The sequence below is a fragment of the Crinia signifera genome, chromosome 1 (assembly GCF_055691185.1).
Source record: "Crinia signifera chromosome 1, ASM5569118v1, whole genome shotgun sequence".
Taxonomy (NCBI): Eukaryota; Metazoa; Chordata; class Amphibia; order Anura; family Myobatrachidae; genus Crinia; species Crinia signifera.
In genome coordinates, this window is record NC_139217.1 from 266,373,693 (window position 1) to 266,395,097 (window position 21,405).

Here is a 21,405-nt window from a genome sequence, read left to right on the forward strand (position 1 = left end):
GATTGACTGTGTGTAGATATATATGTGGAGTATCCCCCAACACATAAATCTAAGAACTGACCTATCCATATAGGTGAGCATTTACCAGACAGCCTGACTATCTGGAGGATACACCAAACTGTGACGGTCTGATAAAATCTTAGTGGGGAATTTACCCCTAATTTGTCTAAAACATACTGTGTTGGGGACTCTTGTGGGAATTCACCCCCCAGAAAAGAACTTTCTCTATAAACACAGCTTGGGTCTATATATCTTTGCGGTATATGGGGAATCTACCCCTTAATTTTCAATAACGACGTCCAGGAACCTTCTCTCCTTTTTCTGTTGTGTATCACCCAATATCTTACAAAAACATTGAAACCATCACATCTGGGAAAGCCCTCATTAAATCAATAAACACACGTGGAAAATAAAAATATTTTTATTGGTACAGATTTATAAACTTATGTAAGGACCAAAAGTGGGGAATATACCCCAAACTTATGTCAAAATACTAACACCAACATTCGTGTCTACCTACACTTTTAAAATTCTTTAATCACATTTTTCTTGTCTATAAACACTGTATGTTGATTAAATGTAAAAAATCCTTTTAACCTCTTATTTCGCTATATGTGGTGGTATCCGTATCCATCAAAGTACCATTAAAGATAAAAGGAACCCCCACATTTTTTAGAAATTGAAAAGGAATTAAATCCATTAAAACCCCGATTTTTGATTGTTCATTAAGGAGTGCATCCATACAAACCCTTTTTTCTTTTGTGTCCTTGTTGGCCTAGGTAATGTACAGGTTTACGTATATACAGTGGCTTAGCTAAGTTTTGGGCGCCCCCCCCCCCCAATGTTCCCTCTAATTTTACGAAGGCTGTGTGCGGCAAAAGATTTTGGCTGTGCAACTTTGGAAGGAAATTTTTATTTTTGTGCGTCACTTATATATAACTGGAAAATGACATTCAGCATTTGTGTTAACTTTACTTCAAAATTATATTAAACATTTAAACATTCAAAACACAGCACACAATGTAGTTAATGGGTGAAACGTAGATTAATTGAGTCCACAACTGCAAAAAGGGACCACTGCTGCTTTGTGCGCTCTGTTGTAATGTCTGTGCGCACGCTCGTTGAGTTGTGTGCGCGCGCACGTGCGCACAGCTTAGAGGGAACACTGCCCCCCCCCCCCCGCCGTTACCCCGCCAAGCACCCGCCGCCCATGCAAACCCCCCCAATCCCCCGCAGCCTTACCTATCACGCTGGTCCCGGCGGCTCCGTTCTTCTGCTGAGGACCACCACAAAATGGCTGCCCCCATACAGCAGACAGTTTCAGAGAACTGTGTGCTATATGGGGGCGGCCATTTTGTGGTGGTCCTCAGCAGAGGAACAGAGCCGCCGGGACCAGCGAGATAGGTAACTCTGCGGGGGATTGGGGGGGGGGTGTAACTATAGCACCGCAGCCCCCCGGCGCCCCCACATGCACAGCGCCCCCCCCCGCAGTGGCGGGGGCTGCGGTGCTATAGTTACGCCGCTGCGTATATACGTAATATAGGTGCCAAAGAGTTCATCATCATTTGGACCTGCTATTTATCAGTTTGCTTGTAAATAAGACTCTCCTCCAGTCTCCAAACCTATAAGCGTTCCCTAAAAACTCATCTCTTCAGGCAAGCTTATCAAATTCCAGAACCAGTCATAGAACCTTGCATTCTGGTGGAATCGATGCAATAAAGAATACAGTATCTATCCTTATGTATCAATGCCTATTTCCCTATAGATTGTAAGGTTGCGAGCAGGGCCCTCCTACATGTTGACTGTCTGTAAATACCCTGTTTTGTTGTATCACTGTCCCCTTTGTAAAGCGCAATGGAATATGCTGCGCTATATAAGAAACTGTTAATAAATAAATAAAAATAAATAAATAAATAAATGGGTCTTAATAGAGCCAATTTAGCAAGTTATTTTGGTGAGGCACCCACAGAGAAAAAACGCAGTTGCACTATTCAATCATTACTAATTATACTAAATGTTGCCATTAAATTGAGGTTTTCTGCATAATCTTGGCCAAAATCCGGGTTAACCACCACCTCCAGTTAACCTCATAACAGGAAAGTCACTAACTCACAGTCTGGGCTGCTTCAAGGCACCACAATGTAATGCCGGTCATACGTTAGAATGACCTGCATACGATGCAAGTCATATGATCGATCAAGCAAACGATCAATCATATGTGTTATAAAACACATACGACCGCAAGCCATTCTAAATGATCATACGTGCAGTACACACTGAAATATCACACAATTGATCGCACCATCCATTGAAATCATTGATTCAGGCCTAGAATCGTTCTGATGTATGGCCAGTTTTACACTTTTTTCAGCATTTGCTAACATTCTCAATATATAGTAGCTGCTTAAACTTACTTAACCCTCTTTAACACTTCACTTGCTTCCTTTAGTTAGTGTGGTGCCTTGCGATGGTCTGTTTGGACTGATTTGGGGGTGTCCCACACCCTAGACTTGAACCCTAGAATGTTAGGGAGTTAGGGACTCCTTATATTGGGGTTGCCTGGATGTCATAGGCAGTGGCTGGCTGGCAACTTTTAGCCTAGGGGGCAAGTCCAGAGCACTGGCCCATACTCCCCTAAGTTACCGGAAGACGGAATACTTGTGCGCGCCAGAGGCGCGCTGAAAAATTAGGGGTGTGGCCTATCATAAGGGTGTGTGGCCTGTACCATGATTGTATTGTGTACCTGCAGATTGCACATTGTGATGCTAATTACACATTATGCCGCACACCTTGATGCCCATTACACCCCATACTGTGATGGCAATTACCCAATGCTCCCCACACCATAATGCCCATTATGCCCCATACCATGATGCCCATTACACCGCACAATGTGATGTCCACAGTGCCAGATTTGCCCCCACAGTGCCAGATATTCCGCCACAGTGCCAAATACACATATGCCCCCACAGTGCCAGACACATATGCCCCCACAGTGCCAGAGACACATGTGCCCTCACAGTGCCAGATATTCCCTCACAGTGCCAGAGACACATATGCCCCCACAGTGCCAGATATACCCCCACAGTGCCAGAGACACATATGCCCCCACAGTGCCAGATACACATATGCCACCACAGTGCCAGATATTCCCCCACAGTGCCAAATACACATATGCCCCCACAGTGCCAGATATGCCCCCACAGTGCCAGAAACACATATGCCCCACAGTGCCAGAATTTCCCACCAGCAACTCACCATTGTTGCTGTGCTCACTTTCAAGTATCAATATTTGGTATTCTCCATGGCAGCAGTTAGTTCTTTGAAATCTTTAGGTAGATGATAATATTGTAGTACTTGCTAACTAAGCAGTTATGCAGGTTAGTTCAAAACCTCATACTGAAAAGGTGTAAGTAAGCTGGCAATGGGTTAGTGGCAAAATATTCAAATATTATTTCTCCTGTAGTGCAAATCAGATATATTTACCATTCCCAGGAGTAATTTATATTCTCCAATACGTCAAAGCTCTTCCGGCAATTTACACTGGAACCAGTTTTGGCGTGCCCTCAGGTCTGCAAGCATCTATTTGGCACGCATGAGGGGATCGGGTGCTGAAGTGCTGGCCGGCACAATGTCAGTGAGCAGAGAGCAGAGAATGTTTGTGACTGACAGGCGTCCTCCTGCGCTGGCCGCGGCTTCCAGAACATGGCTGCGGCTACAGAAAAATGCCCGCCGGCCTCCTGCACTGAGGACATCAGTGCAGGGGGCCGGCGGCCATTTTCTTGTAGCCGTGGCCGTGTTCTGGAAGCTGCGGCCTGCGCAGGAGGGCTGGAGGAGGTGGTGATCCAGGGCGGCCCGCAGCCAGTGACTGGGTAAGCGGCCCTGGGGGCACATGGCACCCTGCCCCCGGCATAGCGGTAATTTTTGCCAAGGTTATGCATAAACCTCTATTTAATGGCAAACTTTATTGCAAAATGTATTCTAATTATAAATTGTAGTGAGTAGGTTGAATATCCCTTATCCAAAATGCTCGGGACCAGGATAACGGATTATTATGTATTTCAGGATAGTTTTATAATTCAATGATGTATCTTGAAGTATCTTCCATTTATGTTGTGCAAACACATCATACACATGAAAAACACACAAATATATTTTATTTGTGTATAAAACAAGGTTTAAAAATATGTAACAATGTTTGTGTACTATCTTAGATACTGAATTTGAATGCCAACAATCATTGTCTTGCACATATTTAGAGCCAGTTACACATCATGTCCCCAGTAGTACTGTTACAGATGTCCCCAGTAGTGCTTTTAGCAAGAATTTTTTTTTTCACTTTCTGGAATGTATGGTTTTTGAAATAATTTGGATAAGGGATACTCAACCTGTAATTAAACATAGCACTACAAGTCTCAGCAAGGTAACACCTCTCATTACATGTAGTTAAGGTGTGCAGTCTAGGGCCGCTTTTTCATTTTGGTAAGGTCGATATATGTGCTGCAGTGCACCAAATTGACAAATGGGGGCATATTGTTATATAATAGGGTGTGGGATCCCAGCAGTTCATTGAATTGTTTTTAAAAGCAGCAATTATTTACAAAGCATGGTTTTGCCTCAAAGATTGCCGCTTTAGAAAATGTATGCAATTGGCCAGCATACCACTCATCCAACAAACTTGGACTATATTGCAGATGCTCCATGGTATCAAAATAATTTTAGTCTGGTACAAGTAAGGAAGCTGCAAGATATTTTTGGAAATATCTTTTGACCACAATAATAGTTAATTCACACAAGTTAGTGATTCTGTAGTCCTTCATTACTGACTTCCACATGCCACCTTCACTGTTTGCTTTGCAGAACAATGATGTCAATCCTGACTTGAACTTGCTGACGGCATGGGGTCATGGCTTTACAGGTCGAGATGTGGTGGTGACAATACTGGATGATGGTCTTGAAAAAGATCACCCGGATCTGGCAGCAAATTTTGTAAGTAATATTTATATTTATAAGTTGCTGGTAGAGCATCTATTAATATAGAAAGCTAAAGAGAACAATACAATATCAGTGTAAGAAAAATCTTAAACAAAAAAGGGTTTTTGTTTCATCAATTTATAATGTCTCATGGCCAAAAAAATAACTAAAAAAAATTAAGCATGTAATCCTCACTTATAACTTGATTATCATGTGAAGCAAAATGTTCCTTTATCCTCACAACTCTTAAAAAACCATGGCCAAAAATGAGGCAATGTATGTTGTTTGACCAATCAGATATTACAATTACTGACATTATGGCTTTTGTTTGGCTCATTCTGCAGACATTTTAATACAGTACAGCAGTACGGATGGTGTAATGGTTAGCATTACTGCCTCACAGCGCTGAGGTCATGGGATCGATCCCCACCATGGCCCTAAACTGTGCCGAGTTTTTATATTCTCCCTGTGCTTGCATGGGTTTAATCCGGGTACTCCGGTTTCCTCCCACAATCCAAAAATATACAGGTAGGTTAATTGGCTTCCAACAAAAAAATTAACCCTAGAATGTCTGTGTGTGTACACGTGGTAGGGAATATAGATTGTAAGCTCCACTGGGGCAGGGACTGATGTGAATGTTAAAATATTCTCTGTAATGCGCTGTGGAATATGTATGCGCTATATAACAAACTGGTAATAAAAAAAATACAGTGAAATCACTCTTTAGGTGGTCAGTGCAGTTGTAAAGGATTGTTCTGAAAACCCCCTCTTAATCATGTTTTGTAAATTAAATACAAGAATTATGTTCTTCAGATGCTGATTTTCTCACATTTCTCTGGTCAATTCATCTCATTTTTGACTTGTAACTTCCCATATATTTGATAGTATTGAATCATTTGTATGGTCTTTAAAGAACTGAATTATACCTAAAATATTTTCTGAGTCTAGCATTAATCGGTTTGGTTGCAGCAACAACTATCCTGCCAGAATATAAAAGAGCAGTGGTAAAAGAAAACTCAGGAGAGAAGGTTACAATGCTTGGGTAGCAAGTCTTCATAACAGTAACTGAGGGGTAGATGTATGAAGCAGTGAGCCAGAGGAGAAGTGGCCTATGGCAACCAATCATCAGCGAAGTAACATTTATAATTTGCATAATATAAAATTATACAGAGCAGCTGATTGGTTGCCAAGGGCCAATTGTACTCTGGTTCACTTATCCTCCCTTATCGCTGCTTCATACATGTACCCTTGCACTTCTCATGTGTCTTTCCAAGCAGATCCTATCTACTGTGAGAGAAGGTAGAGTTTAGGATGCTGAAAAAGAAAAATGACAATGAAATTGAAAAACTTTTTTTAGTTATTTACATTTGTGGTTTACCAAAACAAATGGCTTACTTAATATACATACACAACATCAACAATAATACAAATCATTGCTTTTCCTGCCACTTTCGTTTTACAAGTCGCTTGTACAGTATTTCCGGGGCATCTCTGACAAATGTCCAACATAATCTGCTAGCATTGAATCATTCCATTTCACCTGGTATCTCTTCTCCATCTCAGAAATATCCTGGTGAAAACTTTCACCGTGTTCATCAGTAACAGCGCCGCAGTTAGCTGGGAAGAAAATGCATCTTCAGACATATTGCACCCAAGTGTCTTAAATGATATGAGGAAATAATATTTTCAAATATTTTAAAATGGAATAATGTCTGCAATGTGTGACCACAGCATTGATCTAAGATTTATTTCATTGGTAAGGATCTTCAAAACTTGAACTAATAATCAATTTTAAACATCATATTCGTGTTCAGCGCATTGAAATCAGTAAGAATTGGTTGTTTTTACATAGGATCCTTTTTGGCTGTTGCCTAGTGTTATTATGTAAAATTACACTTTATGAAGTGGTACTGTTTTATGTCTTTAGGATCCTATGGCAAGCTATGACTTCAATAATAATGACCCTGATCCACAGCCACGATACGATCCATCTGATGAGAACTGGTGAGCACTTTTGCAAATGTTCATGTGACACTTAAATCCTCATTTTGCGCTATTCAATACTTATTACTTGTGCCTTACCTTTACTGTAGCTGGATGTCCATTATCTTAGTTTGTCTGCTTCTACTACTGGACCTCCCCATATGCTTTTTTGGAAGTCACTCACAGTATTGTGTTGAAGAGAGTGATGAAGATCCCATTGTGCAACATCATAGAGATGTTGCATGGAGAATGCAAAGAGCAGCAGTTAGAGCCAATACTGATGGAGAATGTGTATTAAAGTTAATGTCTCCATTCAGTAAGAAGTAACCTCATTAGACATATACTGACAATTGTCTTGGCCAATGGAGATGTATATACCGTGTGTGTGTGTGTGTGTGTGTGTGTGTGTGAGTATCAAATATATATATAGATGTTTAGAGGTATGCATTTGTTTGTGTGTGCCTATGTGTACTGTATGTATATATATAGGACCCAGTTGAAACAGCTGTCGGGACCGCTGTTATAACTCTTGTACTTATGGAATAAACCACATCTTTTTTCTTCACTACTCGGCATGGTTTGGACTCCTTCCGCAGTGGGGGGGAGGGGGGGGGGGGTAAGTGTACTATATATATTATATATGAAAGAAAAGGGTTTCAGAGTGCGCTAATAACAATTGCAGTAACACAATAGTGATTAAAAAAATATGAAATTTTTAATAAAAACATTCAGTATAATGTCTGATATTTCATAATCTGTGATTGAACTTCCATAGAATGTTGTTGGCCCAACGTATTTCGTCACTGAAGTGACTTCATCAGGGGCGAAGGAAGCAAATAAGCAGAACCAGTTCCAGCTGAAAATTATGATACAACAGTGTCAATATGTACATTCATATTAAAAAATTCAGAATATGAATGTACATATTGACACTGTTGTATCATAATTTTCAGCTCAAAATGTGGCGCACTCTGAAACCCTTTTCTTTCATTTCTAAAATCCCTCGGATCCCGCCTAACAGGGGATCTCCCAGAGTTGCTGCTCTTAAACCTTCCTGGCGCGGTAGGGGTTTTTCTTTCTATCTGTGTGTATATATATACACATATATATATATATATATATATATATATATGCAGCACTGCATCCAGTGTACAGGTATCAGTCAGTCAGCAGCAGCCATTGTCCTGTGTGAGCCATGTGCTGTGTTCTGCAGTATGCCTGAGCAGGACACCCTAGCAGACCCTGCAGCCACAGACACCGGAAAGAAGCCCGGGGCTCAGCCGCTATTGCTGTCTGAAGCGCCGGACAGCAGCTGCAGCACTAACCACCTCTCCCAGTTGCTGCTCAACCACACCAGCCGCCGCTACCCAGAACCACCCGCCGCTGCCGGCCACTGCTACCTCATCCTGGCCTCTGTACCCCGATGCTCCATGGCGCCGGCCTCTGGTGCTTGCAGAAGAGAACCTCAACCTCTTGCCATGTCACCTCACATCCTCTCATCAGTACCCCACAAGACAAAAAAACACACACAATGGCCCCCACAGTAATTAAAGAAATGCACTCTTCCCTGCAGTAATTCCACATACAACCACATACTGTCCCAGATAATTCCATACATGCCCCCAGTGGCGGATTCAGGGGGGGGCACCCGGGCACGTGCCCCCCTGTCATTCATTTTGTAGCTGAGGACCAGGGCTTTCCAACGAGCCCAGCCCTGTGTCTCTAGCCCCCCGGGAACCAGAGATATCGCCTGGCAAATCTGTAACGTTTTTTCCCCATAGGATAATATGGGACCCGTCAATTCCGACCCCCACCCAGTTCTGACGGCTGCCAGTTCCCCCACTGGCATCACAAAAGCTTGTGGTTGATCTCATTCTTCAATAGGATACTTGTCTCATGTAAATGGATCAGTTGGTTCCGAAGATATAGCCAGTTAAATTAGATAACTGGTTAAAGGGGGGGGGGGGGGTTTCTCTCCCCCTCACACCAGAAAATGCAGGGACTAGGCTGGTGTAAAAGGGGCCAACCTGGGAATGCATTTTCTGGTGTGAAAGGGGTATTACTGTATTTCAAATAGCCGGGACCTGCAGTGCTCTGAATACAGCCAGGCTCTGCCACTGTCAGTGGCTATCACTTCTGCCTGGCGGCTGTCCCCCATTTACCGCGAGCATGTATTCCCCTTGACAATGAGCATGTAATCCCACATGGCAATGAGCATGGAACCTCTGGCAATGAGCATGGGACCCTTGGCAATGAGCATGTAGATAAGCAGCACTTATGTAGCATAATTTTTAATAGGCATTATGGTGTTTGACATAATACATAATGGACATAATGGCGTGTAACTTAACGTGTAATGGACATTATGGTGTAAATGTTTGGTGGACAATGTTCCTGTTTATAAAAAGTATTGTGAATTTTGGCTTAATCTGTGTGGCATTATGTGAATTCTGGCTCAATCCGTGTGGCATTATGTGAATTTTGGCTCAATCCGTGTGGCATTATGTGAATTTTGTCACAATCCGTGTGGCATTATGTGAATTTTGGCTCAATCCATGTGGCATTATGTGAATTTTGACACAATCCATATGGCATTATGTTTATTTTGGCTCAATCCATATGGCATTATGTGAATTTTGGCTCAATCCGTGTGGCATTATGTGAATTTTGACACAATCCATGTGGTACTATTTGAATTTTGGATCAAACCATGTGGCATTATGTGAATTTTGGCTCAATCCGTGTAGCTTGATGTGAATTTTGACACAATCCATGTGGCATTATTTGAATTTTGGTTCAATCCGTGTGGCATTATGTGAATTTTGGCTCATTCCATTTGGCATCATGTATAAGGGACAAGTATAATGGGGTCTAGTATTTTGTTGCATAATGTGTAGAAGTTGTATATGGTGTTGTACACTACACTCAAGGACACGCCCCCTGTTTAGTGGCCACACCCCATTTTCCGGAGCGCGCCTTCGGCGCGCGCACAACTACATCCTTCAATTTTGTCACCATGGTGGGCCTGCATACTTTAAATGCCAGGGCCTATTTTTAATCCCATTCCCACCCTCTCTCTGCTGCTCTCTTAGCATGTACACTGGCACCACTAACACCGCCCCTCCCCCACCTAAACCCTCTTTTATCATGGTGCCCCCCCTGTCATTTTATCCTGGATCCGCCCCTGCATGCCCCCAAGTAATTCCACCACACACTGCCCTAATAGTAATTCCACACCATAACCCACTTCCCCCTTCAGTAATTCCACCACAAGCTTCCCCCATAGTAATTAATTACACACATGAACACTGACACTGGACAGCAGGACAACATGATATGTTTGACATTGCTACATCTGAGTTCACAGGCTGGACTGTGAAAGTGCAGAGAGGGGGATATTAGGACAGGGCTGTGAGTGCAGTTTAGGGGATATTAGTACAGATCTGTGAGAGCAGAGTAGGGGGTATTGGGACCGATCAACTGGGTGAAGGCTGCATAAGCCTGAACCCATATAAGAGCCCTGACTTAGGTCATAGAAAGTTCAAGAGGGAAAAAACTTAGCCTGGGGGTTTTTCTGCCTGGATACAAGCTGGGATCAGGCAGGAACCTATCAGGGATTAGTGGGAGTAGCCAGGGAAAGGTTATATAGGGCAGATTATCATGTGACCTCACCCTTCTCTTTCTAGTTTTGAAGTGCAGTCCTGCGCGGATTTGAGGTAAGGGAAAAATTTTGCTTGCATTCTTTGGTATTTGCTCTAATTTGAAGTATGCCCCGTCCAAGACGCTCTGCGCCCCCCCCCCCGCCGCCTTGTGGATGCGGCCCGGCCGTTATCTGCGGCGGGGTACCGCCGTCCACGGGTGAGGGTGCTGGGGGCGCAGGAGGCCTCTGCTGCCGCTGGCTCCCCTGCTGGGGGCCTAGCGGCGGGGCTCATACCGGCTCCAAACAGTCTGCCTTCCCCGGTGAGCGTGGTCAGCGCTTCACCGGGGGTCGTTCCTGCGGCTGCCTTAATAGGCGAGCCGATGGGGAGTGACCCCGTCGAGGTCCGGGCCTTGCCGGGTCCCTCGGCGGGCGTGGATGTGCCCCCTCTGCCTCAGGTCGCGTCCGTTGCGGACGCGACGCCAGAGGCTTCTGATCCGGCGCCTGGGGGACTCGCTGTCCCTCAGGCGGCGTACGTGCTGCAGGGAGCGGTACGGGTCACAGCGCCGGCTGGCGCGAGACCCGTGCCGGAGTTTGGAGTGGAAGGCGGGCTTGTGGTGATGTCGCGGGCCCCGGCGCCGGCTGGCGCGGGGTTCGCGTCATCACAGGCAGCGTCAGGCGGGTCTCCGGGACGGGAGCAAGCCCCGGCGCCGGCTGACGCGGATGCAGCGTCATCAGTGCCGGCTCCGGGGACGCAGGTGGCTCCAGTCCCGGTAACTCAGGCCGCAGCGTCGGAGGGCGCGCGGCCTGAAATCAATGTGTCAAACAGCAACATGAGGGCTTCTTCCCTTGCGGGGAGAAGCTCAAATCAGAGCATGCCTGTTGGGGGTTTAGTGGAGGGAGGGTTAGGGGACAGGAGGGAGAGGGTGGATGTGGCGCTGGGAGTCCCTCATGCCCCCAGTGGATGGGGGGAGGGGCTGGGTGCAGCAGCGTCTGGGGAGTCTGCAGCAGCAGCTGCTGCAGGCTCTAGCAATTTTGTGCAGAGGCCAGCAGACAGTAATGGCCTGGGGGGATTTAACCTTCCACCCCTAGGTTCAGGGCCGAATGCCTTGGGCCCCGTGGGGAGGGGATTAGGGGTTAATCAGTCATGGAACCCAGTGTTGTTCCAGGCGGGCATGCCCATCGGCACGGGGGGTCTGGGGTTAGTATACTCCAGGAGCACAGTGGCGACGTCCGTGCAGTTGCAGGGTCCCCCCCTAGGGGGGCAACCCGTAGCAGCTTGGGGGGGGGGCTTGTCCACGCCTTCGTGGCAGGGTGCTCACCCAGGGACATTGGGGCAGTTTTCTCCCGGTGGGGGTTTCCCCGGGCAGTGGCCCCCTGCGGGGTCCCCGTATTTCCAGTCTCCGTTGGGCGGAGGGGGTTATGGGGCATGGCCACAAATAGCGCCTTGGAGGCAACAGGCGGTCCCAGCAGGGGTGCCACAATTCTCTGCGGGTTTTCAGGGCGTCCCCACTAGTCAACCACTCCTGTGGTCCACGGGGGTTCAGGGGTACAGCCCACATAGCTCCGCCGGGTATGGATGGGATCCGTGCTTTGGTCCTCAGGGGCCCTGGTCTGCCTTAAGGGGACAGGGGGGAACCCTGCCTCATGTTGGTAGCAATTCTGTGGGGGCTCAAAGCGTTTTTTCTTCGATGGGAGTCCCCCCGATGCCAAGGGGACCCCCACCCAGTGCCACAGTGTCAGCTCCACCTCCCCCGCCATCGGATGTGTCGGTGGAGGCGGGAGGTGGGGGCAATTTGTTGTCTTCTTCCCCCCGCCCAGTTGTGTGTTCACAGGAAACGAGTGTTTTAGCATCATCGGTGGTTTCCAGAAGGAGAAGTCGGGAAGTCAGAGATGAGTCAAGCACGACTGCGGGGTCAACAGCAGCAGGTTCCAGGTTGGCCGTTGCGGCCGACGAAGTTCCGGGGACGTCCGGTGCTGGTGAGTGCACAGCTACTTATTCAACATGTGATTCCTCAGATAGTGATAGCACCAGCGTGGGGTCGGATTCCCCGCGTCGCCCGCGTAAGCTGGCTAGACTTATTGCGCGTCATGTGGCGAAGGCAACAAACAAGGATAAGGTTGCGAGTTCTGCGCCTCCGCCCACGGATCCCCCTTTGTTTACTGAAATGGTGCATTGTGCCAATACAGCAGTGACCAGGGGGCTCCGTAGGAGGATGAGGGAGAAGATTAAGAAAGGGAAGTATGTTGACATGTTCACCCTTACGGAGGACATGCGACAGGCCTTTGAGAAAGCGAAGAAGGCGGACGGTATCGGGGAAAACGCCTTTAGGAATTTCCATCAGTGGTTAAGGGGTTTCCTGGTTTTTGCAGCCTGCTATGCGGAGACCAGGCCGGCCGAATACCCGAATGTTGTGAAATATTTGTTTTTGGTACATGAGATGTACTTAAAAACAAAGGGTTACTCCTGGAGGGACTACGACGAAAAGTTTCGTCGCAAACAGGACGGAAATGCCGTGTTGCCCATGGGCTTTAAGGACGTGGAGGTCTGGTTAGAGGTGACTCAGCAGACCAAGCCCCAGGGGGAGGGGGTAGCTAAGAAAACGGTGGTGGCGGCATCCCCAGCCTCCAAGATAGCAGGAAAGGGCAAATGTTTTGCTTATAATGACGGCAAGTGCGCCAGGGGGGCGAACTGTCGTTTTCGTCACTTATGTAGAGTGTGCGGGGGCAACCATGCAGCTAAGGACTGCTCCGCAGCCCCAGCTGGTAAGTCATCTGACGCCGGAGAAGCCGGTGGAAGTCACAAGTAAGGCGTATTCGCCGATAGTGGTTTCCGAACTGGTCAGGTGGCTTAGGGGATACCCCGATGCCGAGGCGGCTAGTTTTTTAGGGGAGGGTTTTAGTTGTGGTTTCCGGTTGCCCATTAGGGGTTCAGTTCATGTAGTGGCGTCTAGGAATTTGAAATCTGCGAGGGATTTCCCCCACATTGTTCGGGAGAAAGTTGTGGCAGAAATTAGTTTGGGGCGCATGTGTGGCCCTTTTAGTGTACCCCCTTTGCAAGGTTTGTGTATTTCCCCGGTGGGGGTGGTTCCGAAAAGCACTCCCGGGAAATTTAGGTTAATACAGCACCTATCACACCCTCATGGGGGCTCGGTTAACGATGCTATACCTGAGGAGCTCTGCAAGGTCAGGTACCAGTTGTTTGAGGAGGCCCTTGGTTTGGTTCAGAAGTGTGGGCGGAACGCATTGATGGCGAAAGTGGATATTGAGTCAGCGTTCAGGTTGCTTCCGGTCCACCCCGATTCCGTGCGGTTTCTGGGTTTTAAATTGGAGGGAGAGTTCTTTGTTGATAGGTGCTTGCCTATGGGCTGCTCAATATCCTGTGCGTATTTTGAGAAGTTTAGTTGTTTTCTTCATTGGTGCATTCAGAGAGCTTCGGGATGCCGGGGTATTGCCCACTACCTTGATGATTTCCTCTTCGTGGGCCCCGAGGGTAGTCTGGTGTGCAGGAAATTGTTAGAAACTACGGAACAGGTTTTAGGGGTGTTGGGGGTTCCTATAGCTGAGGGTAAGACTGAGGGACCCACGCACTGTCTGTGTTACCTTGGGATTGAAATTGACACAAGGGAGGGTTGTTGTCGTTTGCCAGCTAACAAGGTTCATAAATGGTTAGGCCTTATAGAGGATTGCCTGGCAAGGAGGAAGGTTAGGTTGAAACAAGTCCAGTCCTTGTTGGGTTGTTTTAACTTTGCATGCAGGGTTATCCCTATGGGACGGGCTTTCAGCAGGAAGTTGGAAAGGGCGACCGCTGGAGTCGCCAGGCAGCATCATTCGGTGTATTTGTCCAAAGAGATCAAGGAGGATCTGAGGACTTGGGCTTCCTTTTTGGAGACATTTAACAGGGTGGTGTTGTGGCCAGCTCCTCCTTGCTATAACAGTGCGTTGCAGCTTTTCACTGACGCATCAGGCAGTGTAGGCTTCGGGGTTTTCTTCGGGGTAGAATGGTGCGCGGAAGGGTGGCCTGACTCATGGGTGGACAGGGGTTTCACCAGGAATTTGTTGCTGTTGGAATTGTTCCCGATTGTGGTAGCCCTGGAGTTGTGGGCTCGGGAGTTAGCGGACAGGCAGGTTGTTTTTCGGTGCGACAACATGGGTGTTGTGCACACCATCAACAATCAAAGGACTTCATGCCCTCTGGCCTTGCGGTTACTTAGGCATCTGGTTCTGCAATGTCTGCGTTTCAATGTGGTGTTCTCGGCTTGTCACGTTCCTGGCATCGACAACAACATAGCGGATGCCCTGTCTCGTTTCCAGTGGGTTAGGTTTAGAGAATTGGTGCCAGATGCAGCGGAAGTAGGTTTACCTTGCCCACCTTATATCTGGCAGATTGTCGAGCCGGTATAGTGGGATTGGCCAGAAATGCCTTGGCGCCTTCCACGCAGAAGGCTTATGACGCGGCTTGGAGGGATTGGCAGGCTTTTCTGAGCAGGTATGGTCAGGAAGGTGAGTCCTTGGAGGATAGGTTATGTGTATTTGCCTGGGAGCATTTCCAGGCAGGTAGAGCAAAGGGGGCCATGTCAGCTGCCCTTGCGGGCATTGCTTTCCACTCGCGGATGCTGGGTCTGGAGGACCCCACTCGGTCTTTTGTCCTAAGGAAGGCGATGAAAGGGTGGGCTAAAGTGGTTCCAGGGGGTAAAGACGTAAGGCGTCCCATTGACTTGGCCTTGTTAAAGGAATTAGTGAGGGTCTTGGCAGAAGTTGGGGAGTCCGAGTACGAGATACTGCTTTTTCGCACCGCGTTTGTTCTGGCGTTTTTCGGGGCTTTCAGGGTCAGTGAACTGGTTGCCAAGAGCAGGACGGATTGTAAGTCAGGGTTACTTTTCAGCGAAGTTCAACTGCGCAGCGACAGTGTGTGCTGCAGAATATCTAGGTCTAAGACGGATCAGGTAGGCAGAGGTAAGTGGGTCATTCTGCAAGCGCAGGGCGATGTGGAGATTTGCCCGGTGCAGTTGGCGCGGGCTTACTTGGGGATCCGACCAGTAGCAGTTGGGGGGCAGTTTTTAGTGCATAATGATAAGGCTGCTCTTTCTAAATTTCAATTCGCTGCTGTTTTGAAGCGCTGTTTGAGTGTGTTGGGGCTCCCGCCTCAAGAGTATGGTACCCATTCCTTTCGGATTGGGTCGGCTACACAGGCTGCGGCAGCTGGGTTGTCCCCAGGGGCGATCCAGGCGCTAGGTCGGTGGAAGTCCGATTCGTATAAGAGTTATGTGAGATTAGATAAATTGTAGTTGCGCCTGTTGCGCCAACCCTAAAACGCAGTTTACTCCCGGTTTTTGAACGACAGCGTTCAGAAATCGTGGGTGTGAAGGTTGTTTTTACTTTTTCCTCCGAGGGGGCCTTAATTCAATTGGCAAACCAAGGTCCACGGGAGGTTTTTTAAGTTTTCTCCTTCACATGGGTTGATTTTAAAGTTTTGTGATATATATATATATATATATATAAGTATACTGACGGTAAGGATTCTTCTTTTTTCAGTTTCAATGGAATCCTCGGGGCAGATATGGCTCATTGGCCATTCTTTCATTTATTGGGCAGGGAGACACCCAATGGGCAGGAGGTCACATGATTATCTAGGAGACAGGACGGTCAGGTGGATAGGTGTGAGGGGCATGCGCTGGGGTGAGTTCTTGAACGAGCTTCTCAGGCATGAGAGGAATTGGGGCCGCCCCCAATGGTTGGTCATCCACCTGGGCGGCAATGATATGGGCATGGTTAAAGGAATCGACTTGATTCTAAGCATCAAGTCCGATTTGGTGGCTGTACGGGCTCATTGGCCCGGGGTGAGGATAGTTTGGTCGGAAATTATCCCTCGGTTCCATTGGCGGGGTGCGGTGCGAACCTCAGCCATTGAGAAGGCGAGAAAAAAGGTTAACTCTGCCATAGGAGTCTTTGTTAGAGCCATGGGGGGTAGTGTGGTAAGACATCCGTCATTGGTACTAGATAACGTGAGGTACTATAGAGAAGACGGGGTGCATCTTTCCCCTGCGGGAAATTGCATGTTTTTGGAGGACATCTACCGTTTGTGGGCTTGAATAGTTAAATAGGTTTTTTCCCGTTTGGTTAGGTTATTTCTTTTGGGGATGGCGGCTGCGGTTAGTTAACCTTTGCGGTGGCGGGAAGTCGCTACCAGCCAGCGGTCAAAGGGGGGCACAAGCGGTCATCGTGGGGCACCATCCCTTTCGTAGGACGGCGGGTGGTCCTTCCCGTGCGGGTGGACAGGGGGCGTTCCCCTGCGGGACCGTCCGCTAAGGGCTCAGCCAGGTTAAGGGGTGGTGAGACCCTCACGGTGCAGGTTGTGTCAGCAGGAGGCGGTGGTGAGCCCCTCCTGCAGTGTTTTGCTGTTTTTTACGTATATCAAGTTGACTGGGCTGGCGTGTTGGTAGCGGCTTAGTCTTTGCCATCCTCCAACCTTTAGTTTAAAAGTTAGGGACTCAAAAATCCAAATTCAAACCCAAATTCTTAGTTAGCTTTCAAGGTCTCAATAAATATGCCTCTGACCTTTTTAAATTTAACCCTTGGTGTCAGTGTGGTTATTTCTTGTACGCGTGATTTATTTAGTGTCGTCTCAAATTATTTTAGATAAGGTTTTGGTTTAATATTATGTAAAGATATTTTAAGTTATGGGCTACTTAAACTGGGTGAAGGCTGCATAAGCCTGAACCCATATAAGAGCCCTGACTTAGGTCATAGAAAGTTCAAGAGGGAAAAAACTTAGCCTGGGGGTTTTTCTGCCTGGATACAAGCTGGGATCAGGCAGGAACCTATCAGGGATTAGTGGGAGTAGCCAGGGAAAGGTTATATAGGGCAGATTATCATGTGACCTCACCCTTCTCTTTCTAGTTTTGAAGCCCTCCCTCCCGCCCCAAAAGCGGGCTCACTAGCGGGATGGTTATCCCAGTGAGCATTTTTTGGTGTTTTTGCAGAAGCGTTTCTGCAAAAAAAATTTTATTTTGTGGCTTTCCAGCCAGCATGGCGGGAAGTCGCTACCAGCCAGCGGTCAAAGGGGGGCACAAGCGGTCATCGTGGGGCACCATCCCTTTCGTAGGACGGCGGGTGGTCCTTCCCGTGCGGGTGGACAGGGGGCGTTCCCCTGCGGGACCGTCCGCTAAGGGCTCAGCCAGGTTAAGGGGTGGTGAGACCCTCACGGTGCAGGTTGTGTCAGCAGGAGGCGGTGGTGAGCCCCTCCTGCAGTGTTTTGCTGTTTTTTACGTATATCAAGTTGACTGGGCTGGCGTGTTGGTAGCGGCTTAGTCTTTGCCATCCTCCAACCTTTAGTTTAAAAGTTAGGGACTCAAAAATCCAAATTCAAACCCAAATTCTTAGTTAGCTTTCAAGGTCTCAATAAATATGCCTCTGACCTTTTTAAATTTAACCCTTGGTGTCAGTGTGGTTATTTCTTGTACGCGTGATTTATTTAGTGTCGTCTCAAATTATTTTAGATAAGGTTTTGGTTTAATATTATGTAAAGATATTTTAAGTTATGGGCTACTTATGTTAATGCAGAGAGCATTAGGACAGGACTGTAAGTGTAGATAAGGGGGTATTAGGACAGGACTGTGGATGCAGATAAGGGGGTATTAGGACAGGGTTGTGAGTACAGAGAGGGAGATATTAGGACAGGGCTGTGAGTACAGAGAGGAGTGTATTAGTACAGGGCTGTGAAAGTGCAGAGAGGGGGGTTTTAGGCCATTTTCAGCAGATTCCATACAGATGGCCATACCCATTGGAATCTGAGGAGACCAATGCGCCCGCACAGTGCCGGCTCCCCCAAACCAATGCTTGGGCTGTAGTTCTATTGTTAAGCCACTGATGTGAAGACAGATTTAGGTTTGGGTAGGATGCGTTCATACTGATATCTAATTTGCATTAGGAAAAGACTGTAGAAGCCAGCTTGTCTGGCTGAAAACAGCATAAACTCACCTGGCTATTGGCAGGAATCCTTAGCTCACACACTTGATCTGGGCCCGGGGGTTCGGCTTATCTTGATTGACGGGTTGGCTGATTTGAATGACGGTTCAGGATAGGCTGGTTGAGGTCAGAGGTGGAGATTGATGGGGTGATGTTCTTGCTTCCAGAAGATTCTGTCTCTTGCTTCAGGAAACGTTGAGGAGGACTGTTGAGTACAAAGACATTATTATTAATAACTGTTACTGATATTCTATATTTCCTTCTTATTTCTCTCCTAATCTTTCTATATTCTCTCTACCCATTTCTTTTCTCTTTCACCCCAGTTATCTATACTATCACTGCTAAACTATATTCACCACTTTAAATTCCTTTCCCTTTTTTCTATATCTATCCTAACATGTCACCAAGGCCTAAGCGCACTGCGGGGGCTCCCGCTAGATACGCTGCGCTTGGTGACCCTGTACAAGCTAGTAGGCCTAGAGCCAGGCCTCCGTCCAGGGGCGGTGAGAGGGGACTATCCCCTTCTCCCAGACGGAGGGCTGCCGGAGCGCAGGCGCGACCGCCCGCTCCGGCGGTTAATAGCAGCGTACAGGGCAGGACAGGGCGGCGTGGCGGTGCTGCCGGAGGCTCAGGAATCCCTCCGGCAACCCGCTCACGCCAGTCACGCGCGGGGGGCGGGCGGCTAGAGGTGATGTGCCGGCACCCGTCCCCGCCGTGTCGCACAGCATCGGGCGGCGGAGCTCAGGCGCTAGGCCTGAGGCATCCGCCGCAACAGATAAGAGGGATGCGGGCGCCAGGAGTCAATCCGGCCCCGCATCCGCACATCAGGCAGGCAGGGTATTAAAGTCAAGGCGCGACGGTCGGGGGACCGTAGCGCCAAGTAAAGGCAGAAACGGAGGTGCAGTGATGGATGCGGGTGCCAGGAGTCAATCCGGACCCGCATCCGCAGGTCAGGCAGGAAAGTTAAGGCGCAACGGTCGGGGGACCGGAGCGCCAAATAAAAGAAAAAAGGGGGGTGCAGTGCCTATGAGCACTGGGCATGTAATGGCCGTCAGAGCTAGAAATGGCCGCAGGGGTGCAGCAGGAGATGCTGCTGAGGGTGTTGCAGGCATTTCTATGCCTGGAGCGCCCTCTGCTGGAGGAAGGGGGATTAGCAGGAGGTCCCATAACAAAGGAAACAATAGGAATGTGGCAGCAGCGCCATCTAGTGGTATTAATTATAATGGCAACCCCAAAGGTAAATTTATTGAGGATATGAGGCATAAGTTAACTGATGCCGAATTTGAAATGTTTAAAGCGGCCGTAGCAGTGTGGCAGGATAATAGCGAGGATTCGGCAGAATCCGTAGCCTCAAGCACTAACTCCGGTGAGGCGGATTCGCAAAGCAGCGAATCAGGTTCACAAGGGCAAACTCCCTTTGCTGTCTCAAGCGGAGAAGGCGAGGGTAGCGACGGGGACCAACAAAGTGATTCTGAAAGGAATCCTGTAGAGGGGGTTAGATATTCTAACGCCAGATCTAGACGGGCAGCAAGGAGAAGGTTGGTCGGGGAGAAGGCTAGGGAGACCAATATGGCGGCACAGGGGGCCAGGACGCAACCCGGTCGCTCATATGCGGACGCGGTTGCAGGAAGGAACACAGAGGGTAACACTGTGTCATTAGACACATCGGCGCTTACATCTATATGCGCAGCGGTGGTGTCGGCAGTGGCTCCTCTGTTAACCACCGGGACAGGTGGACAGGGGGAAACTGCCCCTTCGGCTACTTTGGAGTCAGTATCTGACCTCATAGCCAAGGCGATAGCTCCGACTAATACGGCGGCGCGAGGGGGAAATGCCATTTCCTCTGCTGAAAGGGTATCGCCGAATGTCCCACCTGTGATGGGGGTTGTTAACGAACCTCTATTGACAGGTCAAGATTCCGCGGGACAAGCCATGGAAGGCCCATCGTCAAGTCGAGGAGGCGGTGAACGTAGAAGAAGAAGGGCAGCATCATCTGATACTGGTGAGTCCACGAATGATCCTGACTGGACAAATGACGATAATGCAGGGTCTAGCAGTGGGGGGTCAGATGATTCATCTGTAGATAAGAAAGCTAAGCGGAAAAGATCTGCAAAGTCTCGGAAGAGACGGCGCAGAAATGAAACCTCGGATTCCTCATTAGCATCGACGTCTTCTGAAGATAAGTCATCTTCAGACGGCGTCGCGAGGAAACGAAGGCGGAAGAGACGTAGGGAATATAGGTCCCATAGCTCCGGGTCCTCCAATGTGTCGGTGGAGTCTGATGCGGTGCAGTGCGCGAACACCGCTGTTAAGCGGGGTTTGCGCCCTAGGGCTAGGGATAGGATCAGAAAAGGGCGCTATGTAGATATCTTTGCTTTAACAAGCAAAGATAGGCGGGCCCTTCTAGCCGCAAGGAAGAAAGGACCCGCTAGTGAGGATGCCTTTCGCACTTATAACAACTGGGTAAGAGGCATACTTATTTTTGCGGCCTGTTATTTAGAGACACATCCAGATGAATATGTGAACCTGGTGAGATACCAGTTCCTTATTCATAAACTCTACACCTCTTACGTCGGTCCCGGTTGGCGGGTCTATGACGAAGAGTTTAGGAGGAAACAGCATGGCCGGGAGGTGTACGATTTTGGTAAGAAAGACGTAGAGCTATACGGCGAAGTTGCCGAATCAGCTACACCTATTAGGGCTCCTGAGAATAAGGGGTGGGTAAGGCAGTATGGGAGTAGGCCTTACAATAATATTAATAAGGGAAGTAATACGAAGCATGCCCATGGTAGGTGCTATTCATTTAATAATGGGCAATGCAGCCTGGGAAATCGGTGTCGTTT

The 21,405-nt window shown here is 48.1% G+C and overlaps 1 protein-coding gene across 1 annotated transcript in view; it reads left to right on the forward strand.

The window, feature by feature from the left end:
- Nucleotides 1–21,405, forward strand: part of PCSK4 (proprotein convertase subtilisin/kexin type 4) — a 90,894-nt gene that overhangs the window by 42,806 nt on the left and 26,683 nt on the right. Inside the window, 2 exon segments of the mRNA XM_083179451.1 lie at nucleotides 4,861–4,989; nucleotides 6,902–6,978. Coding sequence (XP_083035577.1) covers nucleotides 4,861–4,989; nucleotides 6,902–6,978 — 206 coding nt within the window.